Consider the following 17,844-nt stretch of genomic DNA (forward strand, 5'->3'; position numbering starts at 1 on the left):
CTTGTGTGGGGGCAGATGCGCTTTCTTCCTCACCAGAGGCGACAGTGGAGGGAGTTACACTTCTGGAAAGAGACATTGCAGGCGTGCAACAACTTTAGGCGCAGTTCTGGGTCACTGGTGTGTGAGATGGAGCTCGCTTATAGGGAAAAGGACAGAATCATGAAGGGGGTTTAGCAGCCGTAATGCTAAGGGTGATGCTGAACCACAGACAAGACTCCCACAATCAAGATGTAAGAGAATCAAGGCTTTGTAGAACCACAAAAGAATAGAGCGATCAGCCACGAAAGCTGGGAACCAGAAACCAGTCCTAAAAAGCGGTGTATCTCAACTACAATTCACAACTAGGAGAAGATCTGGATGTGTTTGGGCAGTACGATAGCAACAGAAGTGCATGGGATGAGTCTTGTGAGCTGAAAACGGAAGCCATGGGTGAGAGCCCATGACTGCGCCTTTTGCAAGGCACCCTTTAGGTGACTCTCAGGAACACCCATGATAAAGGGCCAATAATAAAAGCAAAAATCATCAACATATAAGGAGGGTGATACCGAAGACCTCACAGCTACCACCAGAAAGCGGAAGATACTCGCACAGTGCCCAGCAGTACCATGTTATCTTGGATTTGAGGGGTACTGAGTGAAGCACCCACTTGAACCTGGAACATACAGTATGGCAGGAGGTTTTTGGCAAAAATGGTGAATAGATCTTTGAGACCCTACTCGTGTTACGTACTAAGGATGTGGTGACTCCATGTCGTGACATAAGCCTTCTGAATGTCGAAAAAGACAGCGATGACATGCTGACGACGTGGAAAGCCCGTCCGTCTGGGTGGTGGAGTCCAGGTGAACCAAATTATCAGCAGTGGAGCTGCCTTTGCGAAAACCAGCCTGAGATGTAGCCCAAAGGCCTTGAAACTCAAGGAGCCAACACAGCTGCTTGCTCACCATGCAGTCGAGCAACTTATAGAGAACGTTGGTAAGGCTGATCAGGCGATAACTGTTCATCTCTAGGAGGTTCTTGCTTGGTTTCAGTACCGGAACTATCCCGCTTACTCGCCACTGAGATGGGAACTCACCCTTGTTCTATGTCCATTTAAAGAGCGCAAGGATGTGACACAGACAATCCACTGAGAAATGTTTCAGCATTTGATTCTGGATGTGATCTGGCCCTGTGGGAGTATCAGGACAATGGGCTGGGGCACTGGAGAATTCCCATTCACTGAATGTAGGATTATCTGGTTCCAGATGGCGGGTACTAAGAGATGGTGCATTTGCTCCACTCGCTGTTTTATGTGCTAAGTGTGGGGTGGTAGGCCTCAGACACAGATGCACAAGCATAATGCTCAGCAAAATGATCAGCGACAGAGCCTGGATCAGTCCATCTAAGGAAATACTTGATACAACTGTAGGGGACTGGACGCTGTAAAGGTATCTGATCTTTACTTTTACCTATGATAGAGATGTATATGGTCCAATAGTGTAAATGTACCATTCACAGGATTTTTGCTTTTGTTGTTTTATGAGACAGTGAAAGCAGGCACAGAGCCATTTTGAAGGCAGTGAGGAGCTCTAGTGTAGCGCGCCGTTTATGGTGTTGGAGAGCCTGCCTATGATCTCTAATGGCTGCAGCAATCCCTTAGGTCCACCATGGTACTATCTTATGACAGGGAGATCATGAGGAAGAGAGGATGGCTTGATGGCTGCCAAAAGAATGGCTGCCACTGTATGCTAAACAGCCGCGTCGATGCTCCCATGTGATGGGGAGCCAAGGACAACAGCAGAGGTGAACCATCTCAGTCAGCATTATGGAGAACCCATCTGGGTGGGCGCCCAGCTGAGCAACACTGATGGAGGGACAGGTTGACAGAGAAGTAGTTACTACCACACAGGTCATCATGGAACCTGCAGTGTACAGATGGTAGAAGACCAGGGCTGTAAAATGAGAGATCAATGGCCAAATAATTGCAGTGTGCCACACTGAAGTGTGTTGGGCAATAGAGTTCAAGAGACGAAGGTCGACCCATGCCAGTAAAGTTTCAATGTCGTTACCATGGCCAGTGATCATTGTGCCACCCCACAAAGAGTAGTGGGCGTTGAAGTTGCCTAAGACTAGAAAAGGTGGGAGGAGCTGAGAGAGTAATGCAGACAGTGCATCCTGGAGCATGATATCATTGGGAGGGAGATAAACGTTAAAGATGGTAAAATCCTGATGGGCCCTACCCAAACAGCTATAGCCCCCAAAGGTATATTAAGAGGGACAAGGTCGCTATATAGAGAGTCCAGCATATCCACACAAACTCTACCTGATACCCTCTCATAGTATGATTCTTAAATTAACCTTGGGAGCCATGAAGAGCAGGCATTAGAGTTCCTGGGAACCATGATTAGAAAGGTGTCCCCAATTTGGTTTCGTGGCAAGAGGAAGAATGAGAAGTCCAACAGCCAGCAGCCGTGGTTCCTTCAACCACCAGCTGGAATCTGACTGTGGACCTGTAGGAGCCTGTAGGAGAGTTCTGAGGTGCCTCTTCCTAGCCTGAGAAGCCAGAGGAGGATATGGAGTCTTCAGCTGGAGGATGGTGACCAGTGTCCTCGGCAGATGGAGAGGCAATGTGCCTGAAGTGGGTGCAGTGGAACACAAGAAGGGCACCCAATCTCCTGGAGGGGCAGGTATCAGCGGGCAACTCTGAGGGCTCACTGTAAGAGGTCCAACAGATGAAGGCACCATCGATAGAGAAGGCGACGATGTTGCACCTGTATGGTAAGATTGTGTCATTTGTATCGAATTAAGATGCCCATACTTTTTTCTGGCCTCTTATGAGATTGTCAAGGGTCTTATACCTCTGGAGTTTCTTCTTAAAAATGGAGTAATCTCGTGAGCAGGGAGATTGGAGTTCGCCACAGTTTACACAGATGGGGGGAGGAGGGGGGAAGCGTGATACAAGGAATGTTTCATGCAGCAGATGTCCACAATCCTTGCAGACAGGGGTCTGAACTTAAAACATCTGAAGCATCTCATTTGAGGAAGAACATAGGGTTTCACATTACACTGGCAGACCGTCGCCTTGAACTTCTCAGGTAATGTATCAAAATCTAAAGCCAAGATAAAGGCCCCAGTAGCAACTCTGTTTTCTCTTGGTCTCCTTTGGACACAACAGATGAAGTATACACCCTATCACACAGATGAGAATGAAAAAGATCATACTGAAAGATGACACTCTGGTCCATTTTGAGACTCTTGTGGGGAGTGACAGTTACAGGAATGTTACACAACATTTCAAAAGAGAGCAGTGCCTGTAACTGGGCACAAGATAACACTTCAATAAAAAGGGAACCGCTCTTCCTTTTAGAAAGGGCTGCAACGTCCCTGTATTTATCTTGAATGTGGCCTTTGAGGCCATAAAGGTGACCCCATCGAGTCTGGTACAGACCACGTATTGGAGGAAGGACTTTTCCCCTTGTTATCTATTCCTGGGTTCCTCCCATGACGTGGCCACGGAAGGAAATCCATGTGGATTGTATTTAATTGCATCATACATGGCCTTTCCATCCTTAGAGACTGCTAGAACCGTGAGTCCACCAGCAGGAGAAAGTTTAAGTAGCTTCATGTGTTAACTATCTGCCATGGGGCTACTCGTTCCGAATGGGGGTTCTCCCCTTAGGCATCACCCAGCCACTGTCATACTGCATGGCATACATGGTGAGTATGCAGTGCAGGCACCAACGTATGATCCCTGCATGGAAGGGGGCTAACATCGTGCAGGTATTTGACGACCTCTCCCCCGCCCCCAGAACGGGATGGCTACCAAGCTGGGTTTTGGGCATACTATGACAAGACAACTGTAAGGGAGGGTGCCAGGGTGGAAGGACAAAGGTGGAGCATATACCACAGTTAGCGACTTTCACTGCACAACATGCAAATCTGTAAAATTTGGAAAAGATGGAAGGTCAAACCCAATAATGGGTACCATATAATCGTTAATAGAAGGTGAAGATAGCGCTGGGGCTGAAACCAGAAATCAAGACCAAAATCGTGAACCAATTCCAGGCAGGGTCTGCACTAAAAGGGTGAACCATGTCCAGGCACGGTCTGCATCGAAAGGACCATCCGCCGGAATGTCGGAAGAAGTGACGGATAGTCGAATTATAGGTTTCAAGCAGAGAAAGAGGAAGTGATGCTGAAACAGGTGGGGCCCCATGGTAGCAAACACGTGCTCACCAAAGTGTGGTGAGCCCCTTGGGGGTAACAGTGACACAGCTCGAAGGTTGAACCGGATGGGCGAGTAGAATGTCGCTCCATCTTGATTGCACAGTAAGCTTTGTTAATTTTCATAATCGGTAGTAACGCCGTCTAAGTAACGTCGCGCAGGCAGTGAACTTTAGGAATGTGTTTAAGTGGTTAAGTTTATTTCTGCTAATGAGGAGAAACTACTAAGGCTTAGCTGCAAGTATTTAAGGAGCGAAGTTATGTTGTATGTGGAGTATCAGTCGCCATTATTATGGTAGGTTGGGCACGGCATACTATCAGTCTGTTAACTCTTCCGGTGTTGTGATATTGTCGTCGATAATGGAGTTTTGGTCGTGACTTGTATTGCAGTGGATCTTTTCCGCTTGGAGTATACCTAATCAATTGCTTCCGGCTTTTCCAAACAAATCTGGAGAGGTGTGCTGAGTCCTGCGTGGCAGAGAGCATTAATTGAATCTCCCCAACGTAGACCAGCTTTGCTATGACATTTATACAAACTAAATTCTTACATGAGTGAAATTTTACTGTGTGGGTTTTGTACCACTGGTATCGGTATACTCGCTTTTGAGCAAGTTCCATGAATTATGATAAGCGACACCTTTGGTTTAGTTTCGATGCAATTACAAATGTACAACCACTTTTCTTGGCCCACTGGGTCTCCAAAATACGGATAACTTCTGTCGGAATTAGTTTTTCTAGCGGTCCTAGGCGCTTAAGTCTGTAACCGCGCGACCGCTACGGTCGCAGGTTCGAATCCTGTGTGTGATGTCCTTAGGTTAGTTAGGTTTAAGTAGATCTAAGTTCTAGGGGACTGATGACCCCAGATGTTAAGTCCCATAGTGCTCAGAGCCATTTGACCCAAATAGTTTTTCTTCGTTTGTAGGTCTATTACATTTCCCCAATTGTGGTCGTGTTGGAAACTTAATTAGGGTGCATTCATACTGATAACCATACTGGAAGTAAGATCAGGTGGGATGATAGACTGAGGAAGTGCGGCTAGTCTTCAAGGACGCAGTACTGGTTGGAGGTCAGAGTCAATATTTGATAACGCACTCCTGTAAACTGCCACTTGCTGTAACAATGCGTTATGCCAATGTTCGTTATGAATTAGGGTTTGACTTTATAATTTCTCTCAGTCAGTCGAAGTATTTTCGTTGTCTTCGTCGGTAACGTATTTGTCAAATTCAGATTGCGAATCAGTCTGGTCACGAAAGGATACGAGAAATGTTTCAAACCTTAGGAAGGGAAATGACGTGCGCCAAATATCTATGATCCGAGTAAACATTGTTTTGTTTTTTATCGCATTTAAATATTTGTGTATCGTATTTTAAGAATCGGAGATCTGGGATCACCCCTGGACCTGTCTAAACGAACTTGGAAAACCGTCTAAAAGTCTAACTCACGTTGGCGCGGGTAAAAGACCAATAGTTGTCAACCAGTCGCACAGATTTGCTTTCTGTGCTAATGTACTGTGTCAGAGCCGGTCACCTCTGCCTCAGAGACTATTTTAAGAAAAAAGTCGTGTCAGAATGAGAAATTAAAAATCCTCCCACTGTAAGTGGGTGGCGAAAGACGTCCTGTCAATTTTGGATTAGCATTAGACTGTATTACTTGAGGACAACCACCTTAGTGGTTGGGGGCCTCCCGTTAAATATTGCTTGCGAGTGTTCTGCTCCCATGCAGCCCAACACCATTAAAAGGAAAATAAAGACCAAAGGCAGCAAAAACGAAAATAATCCAGATATACCTAAACACATCGTACAATAAAACCTCATAACGAAAAACTCACTCCACAATAGAAACAGAAGATTGCATTCCATGTCAAAGAAAATCAGAAAGATCTTCGGAAAAACAAGAAATTAAAAGAGTCTTTACAATAAATAGTTTTAACAAAGAAGTCTTTATAAATTGTAGAAAAGGTACAACAGTTAAACAAATATAGGAAGGATGCTATGTGTCAGCATAGACGCTTACGATGCCAGTGTGGACAAAAATAACAAATTCTAAGGTGTGTGTAAGAGGTGCGGACTGTTAGGATGATAAACTCTAAAAGTGCTTAAATACTTTTCACTGGGAGTGATGTGAAAGGCTATGTATGTATGTGAATTGAAATCGTAAGGAAATCATCGTGATTTGCATTATGTTTAGTGGGTTGCTATGCTTGGGCTATGTAGTGGAGGCATACTTGGAGGATCTCAGAAATGATTTATTGTGCCTCGTGCTTCACTTTGTATACAGACAAGATTTTCCTGGTTCGCATAATAGACATAACGAGGGCACCAACACTTTAGAAGCAAACACGCGGCGGATTTACCATGCAAAGAAAATCCGTCAGGAACAGCTGCGCATCATCAGGCGACAAAAAGTTCCCAAACTCCCACACAAAAAAGCGAAGATGCGTTTCCTCATTTCTTTAGAGTACACAGCTGAACATTAAGGGGACCACACCGTGGTTCAGGTAAAAAAAAATCGATTTTCTGTTTTCATCATATTTAGATAGATTAAGGTTTTATTTAACTACTCTGGAAAGGATTTTGCTGAAAATAAATTTTTCGAGCATTCGGAGAGCATTTTCCTACCATGTGTGTTTATGTGCCACACCCACTTTTCTGTCACCCACTATCAACTCTAAGCCATATTGAGATGCCATTATTAGCAAAATAGAATGTGTAGGCCATGTTCAAAAATGTTTGGGAACAAGACTGATATGCGAGGAAAAAAATTAGAAGATGGAAAACTGTTGACCAGACAGGGTTGGTTAACTATGAAATAGAAAACTTGCAGGTATACTATGGGCACGCAATTAGGAGAAATAAAGAAAATCTGGCGGCAATGAAGAGAGATGTTTGGGCCACATTCTTCCATAAGTCCTGTACTGATGATAAGCCATGTTATGGATTGTGTCCATCAGGAGAAAACTCGTGGTGCAAATACAATAGGGCTCAGGCAACTGGAGAATCTTATTCTCACCAGCATTCTCTTCCTGCTGCTGTTATTACAGCAATTAAACCTATTTTCAGAGACTTGGCTCATCCTGACCTTCTAAGGAAATGTGTGCGTGGGCAGACACAGAACCCAAATCAATGTTTCAGCAGCATAATTTGGAACAGCCCTTCCTAAAACTGTAATTGCAGGCATGCATACAATGAAACTAGGAGTTCATGATGCTGTTGTTACATTAAATTGTGGTAATATTGGAAAGTGTTGGGTACTGAAAAAGCTGGGAATTAATCCTGGTGAAAATATGTTCACTGGACTGCTACATTGCGATAAAATGAGGATAGCCGCTGCAGACAGGTCTGCATCTAATATGGCCAAGAAAGCAAGACAAACATCCAGGAAGGTGAAAAAGAAGCTGGAAGACCTGCTAGAGGCCAAAGAAGGGCCATCATATGCAGCAGGACAATTTTAGTTAACTGTAAGTAACAAATTTCAGAAGTTTTTTCTTTAAAGTCAATTTCCCGCAAACTAAAATTTTCAGTACATGTGTCCCATTATATCAGAAACTATCATAGATAAATGAATGAAATTTTCAGAGACTCTGCATAACATAAAAAGCCACCTCTAGTACTACATTCATTAATGTTTACCCATTAGGAAGTTCACAAAAAAATATTTTCTGCAGAAAAAACTTAATATTTTTTGTTGATAAATTTAAAAAAGTATTTCTTAAAATCTATGAAATGGATAAAGTAGATTTTGGTACAGTTGACTCTATTAGCATCATGTAACATACAGTACAAATATTAATGTCCTGCATCAAATAGTTTTTTCTGAAATGGGTCAAATACTTGCCTAAATTAACGTGGAATAGATAGGCAGGGTGTGGTTCCCTTAACTCCCCACGGAGAGAGCCTTCCAGAAGCTAGGGACGAGGTAACGCATGTGACAAACAGGTTCTTGGATTCCTAACGTCCTCAGAATAAGCATCACTCCAGTTTTCGTCAGCGAAATACGCCACCATCCTAGATGCTGACATAGACATGTGTGCCACAGTGATATCTGAGTGCTGACACAAAAGTTTCACGTTGTCAAATAGTTGTAAGGAACTCTGTTTCCCCGCTGTAGCTTAAATTTGAATTCCACGTGTCACAGCAGAAAACTACTGTTTGGCTATTGAAAGCTCTTTGTTTCCTCAGCTTCGAGCTCCTCATACGTGGTAAGAACCACTGGCTGGATGTTAAGATCTATCGACATCTACTGGTAAGTTTAAGATGCACTTTGTGACACAGCTCGATGGGGGTTTGAACCACTGCGCAACTTCGCTGATCATATCAGCCCTTTTGTATCAACTTATTTACTTTGCTGGAATGGAGTATGAGAGATCTTACCCGAGGCTGGCAAGTAGCGTTGGTCTGAGAAACATCAGAAGGACAAAGATGCCCGTGGCCGTAGAGGGCTCGAACATCTTTCTGCCCCACTGCCGGAACTCGTGCTCTGGGTTCCGCAGGCAGTTGCACTCCTGGCCGAAGGCGACGGAGGAGATGACGTCTGTGGTGAAGCGCGCTATCAGCTCCCGAACTTCCACAGACTCCCCGCGGTCCGCCATTTCCCCCACCACGTCCGCCATCTCCCTCCCGCAGTCCTGGATAATCTGTCAGACAAACAGACAAAATGTCTCGCTGCCAATGCACATAGCAGGATACCGTGCTTCAGCAAACTAGCATATTACAGGGTTATGAACGCGTCTGTAAATATTTCATTTTTTTTATTCGACGTCATTGAAACATACACTCTGTGATCAAAAGTATCCGGACGCCCCCAAAAACATACGTTTTTCATATTAGGTGCATTATGATGCCATCTACTGCCACGTAGTCCATATCAGCGACCTCAGTAGTCATTAGACATCGTGAGAGAGCAGAATGGGGCGATCTGCGAAACTCACAGACTTCAAACGTGGTCAGGTGATTTGGTGTCACTTTGTCATACGTCTGTACGCGAGATTTCCACACTCCTGAACTTTCATACTTAAACAGTTTCGATGTGATAGTCAAGTGGAACCGTGAAGGAACACGTACAGCACAAGAGTGTACAGGCCTACCTCGTCTGTTGACTGACATAGACCGCCGACACTTGAAGAGATCGTAATGTGTAATAGGCAGACATATATCCAGACCATCACGTAGGAATTCCAAACTGCTCAGGATCCACTGCAAGTACTAAGACAATTAGGTAGAAGGTGAGAAAACTTGGATTTCATGGTCGAGCGGCTGCTCATAAGCCACACATCACTCTGGTAAATGCCAAATGACGCCTAGCTTTGTGTAAGGATCTTAAACATTGGACGATTGAACAATGGCAGAACGTTGTGTGGAGTGACGCATCACTGTAGGCTATGTGGCGATCCGATGGCAGGGTGTGGGTACGGCGAATGCCCGATGAACGTCATCTGCCAGCGAGTGTGGTGCCAACAGTAAAGCTAGGAGGCGGCGGTGTCATGGTGTGGTCGTGTTTTTCTTGGGGGGGGGGGGGGGGGGGCTTGCACCCCTTGTTGTTTAGTGGGGCACTATCACAGGCATACATTGATGTTTTAGGCACCTTCTCGCTTTCCACGGTGGAAGAGCAATTCGTGGATGGCGATTGCACCTTTCAACACGATCGAGCACCTGTTCATAATGCACGGCCTGTGGTGAAGTGGTTAGACGAGAATAACATCCCTATAATGGACTGGCCTGCACAGAGTCAAATGGGTCAAATGGCTCTAAGCACTATGGAACTTGACATCTGAGGTCATCAGTCCCCTAGACTTAGAACTACTTAAACCTAACTAACCTGCGGACATCACACACATCCATGCTCGAGACAGGATTCTAACGTGCGACCGGAGCAGCAGCGCGGCTCCAGACTCAAGCGCCTAGAACCGCTCGGCCACAGCGGCCGGCCCTGCACGGAGTCCTGAACCGAATACTATAGAACACCTTTGGGATGCCTGGAACGCAGACCTCGTGCCAGGCCTCACCGACCGACATCGATACCGCTCAGTGCAGCCCTCCTTGAAGAATGGGCTGCCATTCCGCAAGAATCCTTCCAGCACCTGATTGAACGTATGCCTGCGAGAGAGGAAGCTGTCATCAAGGCTAAAAGTGGAACAACACCATACTGAATTCCTGCATTACCGATGGACGGCGTTGTAAGTCACTTCCCGTCAGGTGTCCTGATACTTTTGATCACATAGTGTATCTTCCACGCTAAGGACATATAAATACTAAAATACACACAATACTGAAACGTCGCAGTGCAAAGGAAACAAAATCACTCATTAGAATTGAGATCAGAGATGATCAAACTAGGTAAGCAATGCAGTTGAAGGTGTACTTCATGAACATCCACACAAAAGTTGCGCTGACAGTTTGAGTACAGTTGCAGTCAAAGGTAGGTGATTCTGATCGGCAAAAGGAACACTTCAACCAGAGAAAACTATAGACTATAAGTTTGCAAAATCAACCAATAATAGACCTGATGTCGCACAAATTATTTGTGGAACAGATGACAGTTTCTCACGGGTGCCAAGGCGGTAGGGAAGAGAAGATTAGCGGTGGGACAACTGGAACATGTGTGCTTTATCTGAAATCGGTGAAAAGACACACTCCCCCCCCCCCCACGCTGCCTTCTACACGCAGTACTGGTCAGCATACCTGTGGATCGGGGACGACCAAGAATTCGGCACGCGAGCAAGAGCTCGTGTGCCATAGCTCTCTTGCCTGGTTGCAAACTAGCCCCACCGCAAAGCCACGGAGTCTCAGCGTGAGGAGGGGGAAGAGAGAAAAACGGCGAAAGTTTCGCATTTAAATGGCAATACAGTCCCAAATTTCACAGTACTATAGACCACAAACAAAACAAATTTTTAGTGTTATTTTATTTATTTTTGGAGTTCTGAAGACTTAACACAAGTTTTGTCTGCTACAAGCTGTCAGCAGCGTAGTGACACAGACAGTTTCACAGATTTTCGCACTCTGGTTGCCACATAATCGTGATGAATTTAGTTTCATAATCGGAAAGAAGTCTTTCATATTGATCCATACATTACTACCGCATTTTCAGTCTCATTATGGAGATGTGCAAACTCTTTCTGATGGAAACAACATAGTCCTCCGGGACATTTTTAACGTAAAAGAATTTGGCTTTTAAACAGAAATTACATTGCAGATCAGTCAGTTCCATTTGTAAATACACAGAGGCACTTTCATCTGAAACTGCAAACGGTATCGAAAACAGTTCGAGTCCGCAGCTCGTGGTCGTGCGGTAGCGTTCTCGCTTCCCGCGCCCGGGTTCCCAGGTTCGATTCCCGGCGGGGTCAGGGATTTTCTGTGCCTCGTGATGACTGGGTGTTGTGTGATGTCCTTAGGTTAGTTAGGTTTAAGTAGTTCTAAGTTCTAGGGGACTGATGACCATAGATGTTAAGTCCCATAGTGCTCAGAGCCATTTGAACCCTTTGAACCAAAACAGTTCGAAAACAGGGGTAAGTTGGGAAATGTCCGCAAAACGTTTAGAAAACTGTCCATATGATTATTTCAAGGCCACAATGAATTCTCCAAACCGCACGTTTTCTTTAACGCCAGTGGTATTAGGAAATTTGACGGTGTGCTTTCTTCAGAATTTTTCACTGCGATTTTATTTTTAAACGCACCTCCATAAAATCAGAAATGACTTGTGTCTCATCTCGCAATATCTTACTGTGGTAGTGTGTAGTCGAATTCACTTAAAATGCGAGGTCTGCAATCCATTCCACGTGTTCTACTTTTCGTTTCTGCGTCCCTTTTCCATCCTTAAATTCAAAAATAGGTGGTTTCAAATCGCAAATCCCTCCAGGCATGGTTCAAATGGCTCTGAGAACTACTTAAACCTAACTAACCTAAGGACATCACCCAGTCATAGAAAATCCCTGACCCCGCCGGGAATCGAACCCGGGAACCCGGGCGCGGGAAGCGAGAACGCTACCGCACGTCCACGAGCTGCAGACCCTCCAGGCATGCCGTTTGACTTAACTAAAGTACTTTGAAGTAATACTCAGGATGATTCTCGAAGATATGCAAATATTTTAATATGTTATTCTACAAGTCAAACGAAAGAAAAAAGTTCATATAAACTTAGGTCCGGAAATGTTTGGTTACGGAGTTAGGCAAATAAAATATTTTGCCTGAAATTTAGCAACTTCGCTAATCTGAAGCCATCGCAAAAGTGTTCGAGATTAAAGTAAAGCACGATTTCCATTTACTTTGTTGTTATTGCTCTGGCGAATCTAATAATATATATCATGTATGACGCTCTATAAACTTTAGGCCAAAACTGACCTTCTGCGAAGCAATATTTGATCAAGTCATCATTCCATCATTATGACATATACCTTGGAGTATTGTTCTGATCACTAGAGTGTGAGCCGGCTTCCTGGATTACGTCTGACCTCTCGCCTTACGACTGTATATAATTAACATTCAGACATGCTGGTGGCAATAGATGAATGGAATGGGAACATTACGCTCTGCACGAGACATTCAATTTACTTAGAGAACATAGCTGTGAGCAAAGAGAGATGGCGTTTTCAGGTTAATTATTCACTGGGTAATTAGCTGGAAAATGTGAAAAGTCAGTTCTGCTATTTCCTCATGGACGGCAATCAGCCTAGAAGAGTGTGACGTAGGAACTACCGATTTTTTCGAGTGAAGCCTACAGGGAAAGCCATAATATCGATATAAAATGGTTGCATATTTCGTCATGCAGATTAAAATTTATTATTTGTAAGGTTTAATCTATACTTGCATAAGAGGCATAAACACTAAAGGGAAACATAAATATAATTTCCATTGTCTATCCAAACATTACTGCGGATTAAGGCAAAACATTTTTCTGCTGGAAAGTGCCAAAATTACCAAGTGATGATTTGAGGAAACAATGAAACTACAATCGGTTCGGGACCTATGGATTCTAGCAGGATTCACATTCTGCCTACACTCTTCCATCAATCTTGATATAAGAAAAATATTTACAGGCTACGAGAGATAAGTTTTGTCTCTCGACCTTTGAATCTGTAGCAGAAAATGATTACACCGTGCCCTAGCACCGCATAACGACTCACCTTGAACATGCCCTTCAGTTTGCCAGATGTGAACGTGGGGCTTAACTTGGTTCTCAGCTGTCGCCACTCCTTTCCTTCCAACGCGACGAGGTGCCTGTTCAGCGGATCTCCGTTGTCGATGAAATTTCCCCTGTCGTGGAACGTCGTGAAATCCTTGACAAGGACGTTGCGAAGCAGGTCTGGGTCGCGGATAAGCAGCATAGGACGATCAACTCCATAAAATCCGACATACCTCTCACCTGAAATGGCAGGGGAAGACGAGATAAACTAACAACTCTCTCGTATAATAACAATTACAGGTCACCAAAATTATCGTATTCACTCTAAATGTGAACTAGGTTCATGGAAGAGACTAATAGAACAACAGGTGCATATCAACGCTTCAGTGTCGTTTGAAAACCCTCACGCTGCCCCGCCCCTTTTTATACATATGTTAAATCCCGAAAACCCCAGGGAACTCGGTTAGTCATTGTTGGCTATGTAAGGTCAGCTATAATATATTTCAGCGATCACTATGAGTTGTGACACTGAAACGTTTGTCCCAAAGACAATATAGTGAACAGTCATATCCAGAAAGTTGGGGCTCCGCCTACGTCGAATTGTGCATCCTTAGGTACTAATGGGCCATAAGTGACTGCTATCACTGCCCCCCCCCCCCCCCCCCCCATAGCCTTCCAATCTATCCAGAAGGTCTGCTGGATGCTACGGATGCCCAAGTTCACAAACGTGTTCGCATGGCCAATCTGTCACAAGAAAGATGGAGAACTCGACCGACCACCAATACCTTTAAAATGCTTCATTTTTCTTTTTGTGTTTCTTTCCTTTGTTGCATTTCAGTTCCTCATCTGGGACAGGCTGGCACTTGCATAGGTGCTGCTCTTCAGCCGAGAGACATTAAGTATATAAAAGGAAGACATTTAAAACAAAATAAACGCATAAACGCATTCTCTGAAAATTATTTCGAGCAGTTAGTTCATGAGCACATGCGAATAGTAAACGGTTGTGAAAACACCCTTGACCTCTTAGAAACAAATAATCCACAGTTAACAACAACAACCAGCATCAAAACCGATATAGGGATTAGTGAACACAGGGTTGTCGTAGCGAGATTGATACTGTAATCTCCAAATCCTCGAAAAATAATCGAAAAACATACCTATTCAGAAAAGCAGATAAAAATTCACTTGACGCCTTCCTGAGAGACAATCTCCACTCATTCCAAATTAATAATACAAGTGTAGACGAGATGTGGCTTAAATTCAAAGAAATAGTATAGACAGCAATTGAGAGGTTTATACCAAATAAATTAACAAACGACGGAGCTGATCCTCCTTGGTACACAGAACGGGTTAGAACACTGTTGCAGAAACAATGAAACAAACATGCCAAATTTAAACAGACGCAAAATCCACAAGATTGGCGATCCTTTACAGAAGCTCGAAATTTAGCGCGGAGTTCAATGCGAGACGCCTATAACAGTTTCCACAACGAAACTTTGTCTCGAAACCTGGCAGAAAATCCACAGAGATTCTGGTCGTATGTGAAGTACGTTAGCAGCAAGAAACAATCAGTGCCTTCTCTGCGCGACAGCAACGGAGATACTATCGAAGACAGTGCTGCCAAAGCAGATTTACTAAACACAGCCTTCCGAAATGCCTTCACAAAAGAAGACGAAGTAAATATTCCAGAATTCTAATCGAGAACAGCTGCCAAGATGAGTAACGTAGAAGTAAATATCCTCGGAGTAGTGAAGCAACTCAAATCACTTAGTAGAACAAGTCTTCTGGTCCAGACTGTATACCAATTAGGTTCCTTTCGGAGTATGCTGATGCACTAGCTCCATACTTAACACTCATATACAGCCGTTCGCTAGACGAAAGATCCGTACCCAAAAACAGGAAAGTTGCACAGGTCACACTAATATTCAAGAAAGGTAGTTGGAGTAAGCCACTAAATTACAGGCCCATATCGCTAACGTCGATATGCACCAGGATTTTAGAACATATATTGTGTTCGAACATTATGAATTACCTCGAAAGAAACGGTCTATTGACATACAGTCAACATGGGTTTAGGGAACATCGTTCCTGTGAAACACAACTAGCTCTTTATTCACATAAAGTGCTCAGTGCTATTGACAAGGGATTTCAGATCGATTCCGTATTCCTCGATTTCCGGAAGGCTTTTGACAATGTACCACACAAGCGGCTCGTAGTGAAATTGAGCGGTTATGGAATATCGTCTCAGTTATGTGACTGGATTCGCGATTTCCTGTCAAAGAGGTCACAGTTCGTAGTAATTGACGGAAAGTCCTCGAGTAAAGTAGAAGTGATTTCAGGCGTTCCCCAAGGTAGTGTTAAGGCCCTTTGCTGCTCCTTATCTATATAAACTATTTGGGAGACAATCAGAGCAGCCGTCTTCGGTTGTTTGCAGATGACGCTGTCGTTTATAGACTAATAAAGTCGTCAGAAGATCAAAACAAACTGCAAAACGATTTAGAAAAAATATCTGAATGGTGCGAAAAGTGGCAGTTGACCTTAAATAACGAAAAATGTGAGGTCATCCACACGAGTGCTAAAAAAAAAAACTCGTTAAACTTCGGTTGCACGATGAATCAGTCTAACCCTAAAAGCCGTAAATTCAACTAAATACCTAGGTATTACAATTACGAACAACTTAAATTGGAAAGAACACATAGGAAATGTTGTGGGAAAGGCTAACCAAAGGCTGCGTTTTATTGGCAGGAGACTTAGAAAATGTAACAGACCTACTAAGGAGACTGCCTACACTACCCTTGTCCGTCCTCTTTTAGAATACTGCTGCGCCGTGTGAGATCCTTACCTGGTAGGACTGACGGAGTACATCGAAAAAGTTCAAAGAAAGGCAGCACGTTTCGTATTATCGTGAAATATGGGAGACAGTGTCACTGAAATGATACAGGATTTTGGTTGGAAATCATTAAAAGAAAGGCTTTTTTTGTTGCGACGGAATCTTCTCACGAAATTCCAATCACCAACTTTCTCCTCCGAATGCGAAAACATTTTGTTGACACCGACCTACATTGGGCGGAACGATCACCACGATAAAATAAGGGAAATCAGAGCTCGTACATTCTTTCCGCGCGCTATACGAGATTTGAATAATAGAGAATTGCGAAGGTGGTTCAAAAATGGCTCTGAGCACTAAGGGAGTTAACTGCTGTGGCCATCAGTTCTCTAGAAGTTAGAACTACTTAAACCTAACCAACCTAAGGACATCACACACATCCATGCCCGAGGCAGGATTCGAACCTGCGACCGTAGCGGTCACGTGGTTCCAGACTGTAGCGCCTAGAACCGCATGGCCACTCCGGCCGGCGTGAAGGTGGTTCAATGAACCATCTGCCAGGCACTTAAATGTGATTTGCAGAGTATCCATGTAGATGTATATGTAGATGTAGATAAAGGAGAAAACATGGTGGAACGTAGATCTAAAAAGGGGAAATATAATGGAAGAGAGCATATCGAAAAGGGGATGACTGTGAAAATGGAGATAAAAATCTAAAAAGGTATTTTACACAAAAAAAATCACACACTGTAAGGATTAAAAGAACACAAGACGAAGTATGACCAGAGCATAAAAGTTGCAGAATGATTATAGCAGCCACGCGATGGGAGACAAAGCGCAGAACAATCATGGACAGCAAAACTATATACAATTCAAACACAAGATTAAAACCACAGCACTAGATGTCACTGTAGAACGGCACCGAACACAACGCTGATGAAGCACACTGATGATGAAGAACAAACTGGGAGGATCTGCCAGGGGTAGGGATAAGAGGGAAAAGGAAGAAAGGGGGACAAGGGGCAGTGGTAAAGGGGAGACACAAGGGGGATTGTGTGGGGGACGCGCCAGAAGGGGGCCAGGGAGGAAAGGACAGGAGAGTAAAACAGCCGAGGAGGAAGTGCAGAGACTCAGGGGGGAAGAAGGAAAAACCAGTCTGGGACAGGGTATTTGGAGGATCCATCTTGGTGGCAGCTGTGAAAAATCTGGGCACTCTGGGTGAAGAGGTGGTCGATGGAGGGGGTGGACTCCAAAAAGACCTGCATGAGGTAAGTGGGACTGGAGGCATTGTGGATACAGCAGGCAGAGTAGGTTTCCAGGTCAGGGTGAGAGTTTATATCAGCCATCACCTCATCCTCCATGATTACTGGACTGAGCTTGCTGATCATGGCCATGTAGGCTGGGGGGGCAATGGGGAGGCTGGGGCTGACAAGGAGAGGAAGAGGAGAGGAAGGGTATCAGTGATGCAGAGGAGGTCCATATGTAAGGAGGGGAGGGGGATTTGATGAGGACTGTCGCCATGGGGAATCAGTTGGTAGATGGAGCACCTGGGAGATATTTTTGTATCTCCATGGTAAGGGTGCAGGCATCGAGGAACTTGGGGTCTGAGGTTCACAGGACAAAGGTGTGGAGTGGGGACTGGGGTATGGGTGACAGTAGGAGGGGTGGTATCCATGGAGACGATGGCAGGAGGGGGAGGTGGA

The 17,844-nt window shown here is 44.4% G+C and overlaps 1 protein-coding gene across 8 annotated transcripts in view; it reads right to left on the reverse strand.

Moving 5' to 3' along the window:
• LOC126253494 (cytochrome P450 6k1-like) overlaps positions 1 to 17,844 on the reverse strand; it is a 482,739-nt gene that overhangs the window by 248,491 nt on the left and 216,404 nt on the right. For 3 of the 8 annotated variants that reach the window (XM_049954869.1, XM_049954871.1, XM_049954868.1), the window contains exons 3-4: positions 13,316 to 13,554; positions 8,571 to 8,833 (exon numbers count right to left, since the gene is read on the reverse strand). The exons of the other annotated variants lie outside the window; for them this stretch is intronic. In XM_049954869.1, the coding sequence (XP_049810826.1) occupies positions 8,571 to 8,833; positions 13,316 to 13,554 (502 nt within the window). The remainder of the gene's footprint in view (positions 1 to 8,570; positions 8,834 to 13,315; positions 13,555 to 17,844) is intronic. 8 annotated transcript variants of the gene reach the window in all.

Source organism: Schistocerca nitens, chromosome 4 (genome assembly GCF_023898315.1).
Source record: "Schistocerca nitens isolate TAMUIC-IGC-003100 chromosome 4, iqSchNite1.1, whole genome shotgun sequence".
Lineage (NCBI taxonomy): Eukaryota > Metazoa > Arthropoda > Insecta > Orthoptera > Acrididae > Schistocerca > Schistocerca nitens.